This window comes from Ornithorhynchus anatinus, chromosome 1 (assembly GCF_004115215.2).
Source record: "Ornithorhynchus anatinus isolate Pmale09 chromosome 1, mOrnAna1.pri.v4, whole genome shotgun sequence".
In the NCBI taxonomy this organism is placed as follows: Eukaryota; Metazoa; Chordata; class Mammalia; order Monotremata; family Ornithorhynchidae; genus Ornithorhynchus; species Ornithorhynchus anatinus.
Genome location: NC_041728.1, coordinates 109,656,807 through 109,669,919, shown reverse-complemented (window position 1 = coordinate 109,669,919; position 13,113 = coordinate 109,656,807). Strand labels below are relative to the sequence as shown.

General features: G+C 43.1%; 2 protein-coding genes across 4 annotated transcripts in view; one reads left to right on the top strand and one right to left on the bottom strand.

The window, feature by feature from the left end:
• Window positions 1–4,993, top strand: part of P2RY12 (purinergic receptor P2Y12) — a 101,056-nt gene extending 96,063 nt beyond the window's left edge. For all 3 annotated transcript variants that reach the window (XM_029061719.2, XM_029061694.2, XM_039912666.1), the window contains one exon: window positions 1,415–4,993. In XM_029061719.2, the coding sequence (XP_028917552.1) occupies window positions 1,429–2,463 (1,035 nt within the window). In that variant the 5' untranslated portion in view covers window positions 1,415–1,428 and the 3' untranslated portion in view covers window positions 2,464–4,993. The remainder of the gene's footprint in view (window positions 1–1,414) is intronic.
• Window positions 1–13,113, bottom strand: part of MED12L (mediator complex subunit 12L) — a 521,479-nt gene that overhangs the window by 167,690 nt on the left and 340,676 nt on the right. The gene's annotated exons all lie outside the window — the stretch shown is intronic.

The following is a 13,113-nucleotide window of genomic DNA, read 5'->3' as shown; positions in this document are numbered from 1 at the left end:
GAAAATGCTCAATTCCTGAATCATTTTCATTCCCAGAAACTACGCATTGTAAATATTCCCTTTTGATGACCTGCCAACATTGAAGGGAAAGTTCTTTTTCCCCAAGTCCTAGCACTCAGCACAATATAAACACATCACATTAATTTCTTCGGGTTTATTAATCGAGGCACATTACTGAAAATCTAATATTTCTCGGTACTTCACTAATACATGGTTTTTGTGGTTCTATTTCTGAAATTTTAAAATTAACCTTCGATAGTTTATAATTAGAATAGAGAGCTATGTGACCGTTAGTAAATCACTTCACCACGCTGTGCCTCAATTTCATCATTTGTTAAATGGGGATTAGATATCTTTTCTCCCCTCCCCTTAGATTTAGAGGGACTGTGTCTTACCTGACTATTTTGTATCTTATCCCAGTGCTTAGCACACAGGGAACACACCTACCAATTCTGTTATATCATATTCTCTCATGCACTTAGTACAGTGCTCTGCACACCGTAAGCACTCAATAAAAACTGCTTTTTGATTGATCAGTATAGAAGGCTCTTACATACAACTGCTATTACGATTAAGAAGTGTTAGTGGGGCAAAGAAATGTGACTCAGAGGTCACATGTCCAGAGAATGCCATGTAGGATGATTAAAAGGTAAAGAAGAAGGGTATTCCAATTTTGAAACATGGCTCGTTTCGATACAGTGCTCCGGATAAGTTATTTAGCATCCTGTTCATTTCACTTTCATACCAAACCTCTCTCAATCCATACTTCTCAAAAGTAGAATCATGCTTTCATGTATTACCACACCGAGGTACTGCTTCTCTGAATCAGACTATTCTGACTTTGACAGGGAGGAAGACACCTATATTAGTGACCGAAACCCCGTTTTTGTGTTCATCACAGTACCATAATGAAAACACCCAGTGAGGATAAAGCCATGACAAAAGGCAGGAGAAACATAAGTAAGGGGAGCAATGGGGAGGAGGAGGAGGAGGAGGAGAGAGACAGAGCTGTGTGCATAGAGCAAATACGAATTCCCCTTTCTTCATCACAAGTCTGGAAAGCCTGGATAGAATAGGATATGCTCTTGCCCAAGAAAGGAAACCAAATCTACTGCTGTGGGAAGACTGCTGGGATGGTTGTTCACTCCTATCACTTCCCCTTATGTTACTACCCCAAGTGCTATATATGTGTGAAGTACCCAGAATCTCATTTTAATTTGAAAGAAAGCAACTGCTCCTTTTAGAGGTCTCTTTTTGCCCCCCGCCCCCCCCAACGGAACTCATTCTGCAGTGAGTGGCTTTGAATTGTAGGTTAACTCTAAAAGCAACGCCAGAGTCAAAAGTCACGCAATGGCCCTTGGCCCAACAGGAAATAATGAGAATTAAGATAATCGATCTTCCTTTTCTTCCAAAGGTCGCGTGGGAGAAATGAGGGTGAGCCATAACTTCACCCAAGCCCCAGGAAATGGCAGCAGTATCTGCAGCAGAGATTACAAAATCACTCAAGTTCTCTTCCCTGTGCTCTACACCGTTCTGTTTTTCGTAGGCATCGTCATGAACGGCCTCGCCATGCGGATTTTCTTTCAAATCCCCAGTAAGTCTAACTTTATCATTTTCCTCAAGAACACGGTCATTTCAGACCTCTTCATGATCCTGACCTTCCCCTTCAAAATCCTGAGTGATGCCAAACTGGGCCCAGGGCCCCTGAGAACGTTTGTCTGCCAGGTGACCTCTGTGATATTTTACTTCACGATGTACATCAGCATTTCATTCCTCGGTTTGATCACCATTGATCGTTACCAGAAAACCACCAGACCGTTCAAAGCTGCAGGCCTCAACAACCTCCTGGGGACCAAGATTCTCTCTGTCGTCATCTGGGCATTCATGTTTCTTCTCTCCCTGCCGAACATGATTCTGACCAACAATAAGCCACTCCGGGCGAACGTGAAGAAATGTTCCTTCCTCAAGTCGGAGTTCGGGTTAGTGTGGCATGAAATCGTCAATTATGTCTGCCAGGTCATCTTCTGGATCAATCTGGTCATCATAATTGTCTGTTATGTTCTCATCACGAAAGAGCTGTACAGGTCGTACGTCAGGACCAGGGGGGTGGGGAAAGTGCCCAGGAAAACTGTCAACATGAAAGTGTTCATTGTGATTGCCGTGTTCTTCACTTGCTTTGTGCCGTTTCATTTTGCCCGAATTCCCTACACCCTCAGCCAAACCAGAGATGATGTTTTTGACTGCTCTGCTGAGAATACCTTATTTTATATTAAAGAGAGCACTTTATGGCTCACGTCCTTAAATGCCTGTTTAGACCCATTCATATATTTTTTCCTTTGCAAGTCCTTTAGAAATTCCTTGAAGGCTATGCTGAAGCGCCCAAATGATTTGACATTTTCCCATGAGGAGATGAAGAATAAAAGACAAGAGAGCAGCACCCCGAGTGAAGAGACTCCTATATAGAGTTTCGAGCATTACAGAGGCACTTCTATCTGTCTTTATCTGAATCCTTGGAGAAAGACACTCTATGAATACCGCTGTCAGAATTCCCTGGGAAACTGGGAAGCTGACTTAAACATTCCACCACCTGTTAGGAAAAATTAAGAACAAATGGAAAACTATAACTTTTTAGGCTATACATTTTGAGAATTTAAGATACTTAACATGTAGGGAAAGTACATTAGAGTTGGTAACAAACTATAACTTCCAAATAGCTATTTGTTCATTATACAGAGTATATATGTATACATATACATATATAACTATATGCATACATACATATGCATATAAACATATATAGGAACAACTTTGGCGAAGTTGTAGTAAACTGCATGTGTTGCCTGTTTTTATTTTAAAAGTGTATTCTGACTGGCTCTATTAGGGCATAAGGCTCAGGCTTACTTAAATAACTTAATAAGAATCTACATAGATATAGCTAATTTACTAACTCAGCTTCTGTTCCAATTGACCAAGTACTTTTTTAATGAATTCCATTTCATTTCCTTTTAATAGGTGTAGCAAAGAAAGCATAATTAAGAGTCCTAACATTTTACAGTCAGCACTTTATTGGAATTCACACTACATAGTCTGATAATTATTAGGAGTCTTTGTTTTTTAAATAATCTTACGGAAAGTTTTTCTCCTTGAAATGAGTACAGATGAAGAAGACAACATAAAAAGGGTGGCCCTTTCTATGGCAGTAGAGACCTAATACCTTATAATTCAGGCATAATGGCTAGTTCAAAGTACTTGGGCATTATTTATGTCTATTAACTATTTTGACTTCAACTGAATTTGTTAGGAAAACACTATTATGGGTACTGAAAAGTGAGTGATGAGTCAGATTAAGAACCTTTCTTTATAATGACATCATGGGATAACAATCTTCAAAAAATACACTTGTGCTTTTCAAGGGTAGCAAGAATTGCATTAGCATAAGTCATCATATTTTCACCTTTACAAAAACATTTATGCAGTTCTCTTTATTGTAAGCTCCTTGTGGGCAGGGAACATGTCTACCAATTCTGTTTTTACTATAGTAAGCGTTTAGTACAATGCTGTGCACAGGGTAAGCACTCAGTCAATAATGAGTGAATTATTGACATTTCAGAAAAGAAGGAAAGTATCTCCTCAGATGGAGATCCAGGTAGAATCTCAAGACTTTTATACTGTACACAGACTTCAACAATGTTGGTACCAAAAGAATTCCAATTTCTAACCCCAGTAAAAAATATATTCTAATGTGTCCTCATACTACAGGCATCAGCCCACTACCATATTTATTCACATAGTTGGCCCACTTCCTTGCATATTTTTTTAAAGCCAAAGGTAAGGAGAGACTCTCACATGAGAATTAAGCCTAGCAAATGCAAGGAGCAGGGGCAAAAAAAGGAGAGGAATAAAAGGAGGGTAGGAGGAAGATAAAAGTAAGAGGATACTTGAGACTGAATCCCATTCTCCTGTTGCACTCTCACAAAAGCTGCACGTAGGATAAATTTTGGTAAGCCTCTTCTCTGCCCTCCTTGTCCTCTTCATACACCGGGACACAACTGTTTTAAAAAAGTAACTCCCCTTTCCCACCCAAACCTGTCTCTTGACATTACCATGCCTTGACCCTTCCCTTTTTCCTACCCCAGAGCATGCATGTCTTAAAGAACTTCCCTTTGGCAATACCATGTTCCAACCTTTCCCTCTTCCTAAGCAGAAATGTGTCCCAAGCATTGCTTACCATCAACAGTATGTAGGAGGACCAAAAAAATCATATTTCTTCATTACAAATCAAAAGGGGTGGGGAGGGTTATTCAGTGGTAGCAATTAGGCTAGTAAATTTTGTCTGCTTCTTAAGACCTCTAACCTCATCCTTAAAGTCATTTAAAAATAAATGAGTAATTTTATTATTCTAGCCCTGTACATATGAACATTTGTACGAAAAGCTAAAGCATATTGTAACATCAAAGGAAAAGTGTGTTCGCCAGGTGAGAGAATACATCTTACATAGCAAATTTCTGCGACAGAATAATTAACTATGTAGTTCTGAAGCTAAAAGTTGGTATCTTAGAACTTTGCTTAAATGCAAAGATGGGGAGTGGTCACACACATTTTACTTTTTGATGTGTCCAAAAGACTTTGATTTCTTACATAGAGATCATACCCATCACAAAGTACGAAGCTAAATTTCAGTATTCCATAGAGGGCAGACCACTAACTATGTAGTGGGTGGTGAACAATAAATTGCAGTAATTTAGACACAAAACCCTTTGGGGTCAGAGAGAAACCCATTAGTTAATGGGAAATTTACATGGAGCCTCTGAATCTCTTGGTATGCCTAAATCTCCTAGGGATCATAACTCTGCTCACCAATAGAAGAATTTCCAGGAAGAGTTAAAAGATAAAAAATGCAATTAATTGTTGAGATACTTTTACTAATGCTCTGCAAAATTGTGACTACATAAACTGATGCTGTTGCTCTTCATTAAAGGAATCAAAACCCTCACGTTGTTGTTCTTTCTCATATTAGAATATTACGTACAGTAGGGTCTTTTTTACCTTCGCTTAAATACGATATCAGAAATATTAGAGGAATCTCACTTTAGATAATTAGGTAAAGTCTGTCCACCACTTTCATCCAGGCATCAGTGTACTCTTGTTTAAATCTGGGACTTTCCATGACTGAGGAAGAAACTGGCTCCTTCCTATCAAGTGCTCACAATGTGCTCATTGTAGAGTACATTTTTTCTAAGCATCCACCGCTTAAAGCAAAGTAATCTTCGTCATCGTCATCGCATTTTTTGAGTGCCCCCACTTGGCATGCCGCATAGCGGCATGTACAGATGTGCACATTGACACATGGGTCATCATTAGAGCTTGTTCATGTTTTTATATTTTACCTGTTGGTGGATTTCAAATGTGTATCGAAAACAGAGAGAACTGGGCAAGACAGATGATCGGAGCTACGGCTGTGCCCACCTGGACAGAACTCCACACTAGTTCCTCTGTGTCCAGTATCAAAGAGGGCTCCAGAGAGGGGGATCAGAGAGCCCCAAAAACTCCAGTCAGAGGAGTCATGTGAACTCTCCATGGGCATGCTCCAAACTCCTCTTCACTATGGGTCTCTCATAATATCCCGGCTGGATTATTGTGTCAGCCTTCTCTCTGGTCTCTCCCCACTCCAGTCTATTCTTCATTCCGCTGCCCAGATCCTCTTCCTGCAGAAACGCTCTGGGCATGTCAGTCCCCTCCTTAAATACCAGTGGTTGCCTATCAACCTCCGCACAAAACAATAATAATGTTGGTATTTGTTAAGCGCTTACTATGTGCCGAGCACTGTTCTAAGCGCTGGGGTAGACATAGGGAAATCAGGTTGTCCCACGTGGGGCTCACAGTCTTAATCCCCATTTTACAGATGAGGGAACTGAGGCACAGAGAAGTCACTCTGGGCTTCAAGGCTGTCCATCACCTTGCCCCCTCCTACCTCACTTCCCTTCTCTCTTTCCACTGCCCACCCCGCATGCTCCGCTCCTCTGCCACTCACCTCCTCACCATCCCCCATTCACGCCTATCCCACCGTCGACCTCTGGCCCACATCCTACCGCTGTCCTGGAATGCTCTCCCTCCTCACCTCTGCCAAACTAACTCTCTTCCCCTCTTCAAAGCCCTACTGAGAGCTCACCTCCTCCAAGAGGCCTTCCCAGACTGAGCTTCCCCTTGTCCCTCTGCTCACTCTACTCCCTCTCTGCTCCCCCTCCACCCTCTGCTCCCTCTCCCTTTGCCCCTTTACCTCCCTTCAGCTAAGCCCCCTTTCTCTCTGCTCCTCCCCCTCTCCCTTCCCCTGCCCTCAGCACTGTGCCCATTTGTATATATTTGTATTACCTTATTTATTTTGTTGATGAGGTATACATCTCCTTGATTCTATTTATCGTGATTATGTTGTCTTGTTCTTGTCCATCTGTCTCCCCTGATTAGACTGTAAGCCAGTCATTAGGCAGGGATTGTCTCTGTTGCCAAATTGTATATTCCAAGCGCTTAGTACAGTGCTCTGCACATAGTAAGTGCTCAATAAATACAGTTGAATGAATGAATGAATGAATATGTGTCTGAAAGCTTTGGGAGCTCTCAATGATTATGTTTGATTGATTGAATGAAGTGGCCTGTGATAGACAAGATTTGGAGGAGTGAATCAAATTGGTCCAAAGCATTTATTGAGCACTTACTGAGTGCATTTAACATTTATCTATACGTTTGTCTCCCTCTCTAGATTGTAAGCTCGTTGTGGGCAGGGAGTGTGTCTGTTATGTTATCTATCCCAAGTGCTAGTACAATATAACAACATAACAGACACACTCCCTGCCCACAACAAGCTTACAATCTAGAGAGGGAGACAAACGTATAGATAAATGTTACAGATATGTATGGAAGTGCTGTGGGTCTGGTGGAGGTTGGTTGGTGAATAAAGGGAGCAAGTCATGGCAACACAGAAGGGAATGAGAAGAAGGGGAAATGAAGGCCTAGTCAGGGAAGGCCTCTTGGAAGAGATGTACCTTCAGTAAGGTTTTGAAGTGGGGAGAGTGTCACATATGAAAGGGAGGGCCAGAGGCAGGAGATGGGCGAGGAGATTGGCAGCAAGATAAATGAGATTGAGACACAGTGATCTGGTTGGTATTAATGGAGCAAAGTGAGTGGACTTGGTCATAGTAGGAGAGATGCAAACTGAGGTAGGAGGGAGGAAGGTGATTGCGCGCTTTAAAGCTGATGGTAAGGAGCTTCTGTTTGATGCAGTGGCGGGTGAAAAACCACTGGAGGTTCTTGAGGAGAGGGGAAACTTGGACTGAAAATTTTTGTAGAAAAATGATCTGGGCAGCTGAGTGTGTACTGGAATGGGGAGAGACAAGAGACAGGGAGGTCAGCAAAGATGCTGATATAGTAAAAAGGCAGGATAGGATATGTGCTTGTATTAACGTGATAGCAGTTTGGTTGGGGAGATAAAAGTGGGTTTTAGCAATACTGTGAAGGCTGAACTGATAGAATTTACTGAATATGTGTGTTGGATGAGAGAGAGGAGTCAAGGATAACGATGAGGTTAAGGGCTTGTGAGACAGGAAGGATGGTGGTGTCGTCTACAGAGATGGGAAAGTTGGGGGAAGACAGAGTTTAGATGGGAAGATAAGCTGTTCTGTTTTAGACATTCATTCATTCAAACATTTATTGAGCACTTACTGCATGCAAAACAATCCCTATGCACTTGGGATACTACATACGGACACATTCCCTGCCCACAGTGAGCTTATGGTCTTGGTGGAGAGGGGAAACATGTTAGGTTTGAGGTGACAGGAGGATATCCTAGTAGATATGTTGTAAAGGCAGATGGAAATTCGAGATTGCAGAGAGGGAGAGAGATCAGGGACTCTGCCACTTGTATACTCTGTGAACTTTGGCAAATCATTTCTCTGTGCCTCACTTACCTCATCTGCAAAATGGGGATAAAGACTTTGAGCCCCAAGTGGGACAGGGACTGTGTCCAACCCAATACACCCCAGGGAGGAGTACAGTGCCTGGCACATAGTAAATGCTTAACAAATACCATAAGAATAATTATTATTATGGAGATGTAGATTTGGGAATCATCCGCATAGAGATGGTAGTTGAAGCCATGGGACTGAATGAGTTCTCCAAGGGAGTGGGTATAGATGGAGAATAGAACAGGACCCAGAATTGAACTTTTAGGAACACCCACAGTTAGGGAGGCAGAGGAGGCACCCGTGAAATGAGAACCTAAGAATGAGTGGCCAGAAAGACAGGAAAACCAGGAGAGAGGACAGTGTCAGTGAAACCAAGGTTAGGTAATGTTTCCAGGAGAAGGGGGTGATCGACAGTACAGAAGGCAGCTGAGAGGTCCAGGAGGATTAGGATAAAGTACAGGCCACTGGATTTGGTAAGAAGGAGATAATTGAGAGGGCGGTTTCTATGGAGTGAAAGGAATGGAAGCCAGATGGGAAGAGGTCAAGGAGGTAATTGGAGGAGAGGAACAGTGGGTGTAGACAACTCATTCGAGGAATCTGGAGAGAAATGGTAGGAGGGAGAAGGGGTGATAACTGGAGGAAGCCATGGGATCAAAGGAGGGTTTTTTTAGGATAGGGGAGACATGGGCAGGTTTGAAAGCAGTGGGGAAGAAGCTATTGGAGAGCAAACAGTTGAAGATGGCAGTTAGGGAAGGAAGAAGAGAGGGGGCAAGTGTTTTGATGAGTTAAGAAGGAATGGGGTTGGATCTGCAGGTGGAGGGGGTGGATTTTGAGAAAAGGCAGGAGATCTTCTCTAGAGACACTGTTGGGAAAGATGGGAAAGTTGAAGAAGGGGAAGGAAGGGGGGGGGTTAGGGAGGGGCAGGGGAGATTTTAGGGAGATCACACCTGATAGTGTCAATTTTCTCAATAAAGTAGGTGGCCAAGTCACTGGGGAAATGGGGTGAGGGAGGGGAAGCGTCAGGGGGTTTGAGGAGGGGGTTAAATGTCTGGAACAACTGGTGAATGTGATGGGCATGACTGTCAATAAAGAAGGAGAAATAAATTTTCTAAGCAGAGGAGAGAGCAGAGTTAAAGCATGCAATGATAAACTTGAAGTGAATAAAGTCAGCCTGACAACTAGAATTCTGACAGCAGTGTTCTACGGTTCCTACACAGGAGTGAAGGGAGCAGACTGTGGAGGTGATCTAGGGCTATGGTTAGTGATACAAAGGGATATGGGAGTGGGTATGTTGAGTTTAGTAGAGAGGGTGGTGTTGAGAGTATCAATTTGGTCATCAAAGGAAGGTAGCTGGGTATGGAGGCTAAATGGGGCACGATGACTGGAGAAAATTTGATGGGGCCAAGATCCCAAAATGTTAGTACAATCACTCATCCTATCCTGACTAGATTACTGCATCAAGCATCCTTTCTGATCTCCCAACCTCCTGTCCCTCCCCACTTCAGTCTATACTTCATTCTGCTGCCCAGATTATCTTTCTACAGAAACGTTCTGGGCATGTCACCTCCCTCCTCCAAAATCTCCAATGGTTGCCTATCAACCTCCATATGAAGTAAAAACTCCTCACTCTTGGCTTCAAAGCTCTCCATCACTTTGCCCCCTCCTACCTCACCTCCTTTTTCTCCTTCTACATCCCAGCCCACACATTCCTCTCCTCTGGTGCTAACCTTCTCACTGTGCCTTGTACTCACCTGTCCCACTGTCGACCCCCGGTCCACATCCTACCTCTGGCCTGCAATGCCTTCCCTCCTCATATCTGCAAAACAATCACACTTCCCCCCTTCAAAGCCATACTGAAGGTTCACCTCTTCAAGAAACCTTCCCAGACTAAGCCCCCCTTTTCCACAGCTCCCCCTTCTCTCCCCATCCCCGACTTACTCTCTTTGCACTACCCCCCCGGCCCCACAGCACTTGTGTATATATGTACATATCTATAACTCTATATTAATGCTTGTTTACCTGTTTTTGATGTGTACATATCTATAATTCTATTTATTTATACTGATGCTATTGATGCTTATTTACTTGTTTTGATGTCTGTCTCCCCTTTTCTAGAATGCGAGCCCATTGTTGGCAGGGATTATCTCTCTTTGTTGCTGAACTGTACTTTCCAAGCACTTAGTACAGTGCTCTGCACACAGTAAGTTCTCAATCAATATGATTGAATGAATGAATGAATGAATGAATGAATGATTGGAGGTCTCTGTCAGGGAACAGGACAGATTGTGCGGGATAGAAGGCAGGTGACGAAGATGTGGTTGGATAGAGGGATTTCGGCATTGGAGGGTGTAGAAATTGTTCAGTGATGAGAGATGATGAGATCAAGTGCATTTCCATGTTGACGAGTGGGAGTGCTGAGGAGAAGTAGAAGACCGGTGGAGTTGAGGAATGATAGACAGTGGATAGTGGAAGGATCTAAGGAACATCTGCGTGGATACCGAAGTCCCCAAGGAAATGGGCTCCTCATCCAGTCTTTCACTATCCAGTAATTGATTTCAGTTTTTTTCTAAGATGTTTTTTGAAAGCAATCACCTAACGCAACCAGTAGACGTCATTCTGAGTTTTCAGTCTGCCGAGCAATCATTCGCCAAGATATTGTTGGATTCTCAGGTCCCTATAAGAATGATGACCTCTGCATTCAATCTGCATTCAATCTGAAGATGCAGCTACATATAAAGCTCCATAATCTAAAAGACATTGTCACCCATCAAAAGTTGCTTAGTACAGTGCTCTGCACATACTAAGCGCTCAATAAATACAACTGAATGAATGAGTAAATGGTCATTTAAAAGCATTTACTATGTGCCAAGCACTGTACTAAACGCTGAGGTAGAAACAAGAAGATCAGGTTGAACACAGTCCCTGTCCCTCAGAGGGCTCACAATCTAAGTTTCTAATTTAATTGAGAAGTAGTAACGATCAACTCTTCAACTGGCTATCCTAACCTAATGCCTCCAAAATATGGAAGGTTAGGAGTGCAGCTGTCATGAGAAGCAGCGTGGCTTAGTGGAAAGAGCACGGGCTGGGGAGTCAGAGTCATGGGTTCTAATCCCAGCTCTTGTCAGCTGTGTGACTTTGGGCAAGTCACTTAGCTTCTCTGTGCATCAACTACCCCATCGGTAAAATGAGGACTAGGAGTGTGAGTCCGGCGTGGGACAACCTGATTACCTTGTACCTACCCCAGTGCTTAGAAGAGTGCTTGGCAAATAGTAAGCACTTAACAAATACCATTATTATTATTATTGCAATAAGGGACAGCTTTAGGCTATAATAATAATGTTGGTATTTGTTAAGCACTTACTATGTGCACGGCACTGTTCTGAGCGCTGGGGTAGATAGAGGGTAATCAGGTTGTCCACTTGAGGCTCACAGTTAATCCCCATTTTACAGATGAGGTAACTGAGGCCCAGAGAAGTTCTTTCTAGAGAGTTTCCCCAATTCACAGTCTTTGGCACTTTTAGAAATTAGACTAAAATGTGTTTTTTTCTCTCTACTTCTGGATTATGAAAGTACCTGTGACTGGGACAGCCCTTGATGGAAACAGAATAATTGGGAATAAACAATTATGAGGATAGTGCTGTTTCAAGTCAGGGAGAAGACTGATGGATGATATTTCAATCAATTAATCAATGCTACTTATTGAATGCTTATGGTATGCAGAGCATTGTACTAAGCACTTGGGAGAGTACAATACAACAGAGTCAGTAGACATGTTCTCTGCCCACAGCGAATTTATAGTCTGGAATGGGAGATGGACATTAATTTATAAACGGATTACAGATATGTAGATAAGTGCCATGGGATTGAGGCTGGGGTGAATGCCCAAATAATGCAAACCCCAGGATGGGGGGGACGGGAGGGGAGGAGGGGAATTTCACTGCAGTTTCCGTGAAGTGCTTGAGAAAAAAAATTAACCCACACAAGATATATTCCCCTTGCCTCGTGAAGTGAATAAATATGCCATCGAGTGAATTTACATCATGTGAGAAAAGTGTTTCCGGTCCAGAGAGGTCAATCTCCTTTTACAGGAAATCAGCATTTGCTGCCCTGAGACTTACTGTAAACATCAGCCAGGATTGTGCAAAAGGATTAGCACACAAGGGAAGTCTTCGGATTTGGTCATCAACCCCAGCAAGTCCAGTTACTGATACTGCATTTGGGGTTCCAGAGGGCACACTCTCACAAACAATTTCAATCAATCAATCAATCCTGTTTGCCAAGGGCTTCCTGTGTGCAGAGCACTGCACTAAGCGCTTAGGAGGTTTTCATACCAGAGATGGTAGACACGTTACCTGCCCACAGTGAGCTTACAGTCGAGATTTCCTATAGTCATTCAACCTGCACACATTGCATGAGGCGCAGGAGTTGTTGTGCAAGCTTCAGGGCTGTTTTAAGACACTAAGTAAAGTAAGAGGTTGCCACAGGTCGGTACCCGGAGGGGAGATAGCCTGCTTCCTGACACACACAAGACTCCTCTCACTTGGGACATTCTAGGTGGTGTCCAGACTGGAACTCTCACCGAGGCCGCTACTACGTAGGTGCAGAGTCCTTTCCAACTCCCTCTGACACTGTACCTGCGTGGCAGCCAACTTGGTTTCATTTTTACAATAATAATCATTTTGGTATTTGTTAAGTGCTTACTACATGTCAAGCACTGTTCTAAGCGCAGGAGTAGATACAAGGTAATCAAGTTGTCCCATGTGGGGCTCACAGTCTTAATCCCCATTTTACAGATGAGGTAACTGAGGTACAGAGAAGTTAAGCGGCTTGCCCAAGGTCACCCAGCAGACAAGGGAGGGGAGCTGGGATTAGAAAACACGTCCTCTGACTCCCAAGCTCGTGGTCTTCCCTCCTCCTTCCTTCAGCTGTCCCCTGAAGTAAAAACACCTCTGTCACATGGTTTCTTTGTTTGTCTTCTAATTTTCTAATAATGTTGGTATTTCTTAAGCACTTACTATGTGCAGAGCACTGTTCTAAGAGCTGGGGTAGACACAGGGGAATCAGGTTGTCCCACATGGGGCTCACAGTCTTAATCCCCATTTTACAGATGAGGTAACTGAGGCACAGAGAAGTTAAGTGACTTGCCCACAGTCACACA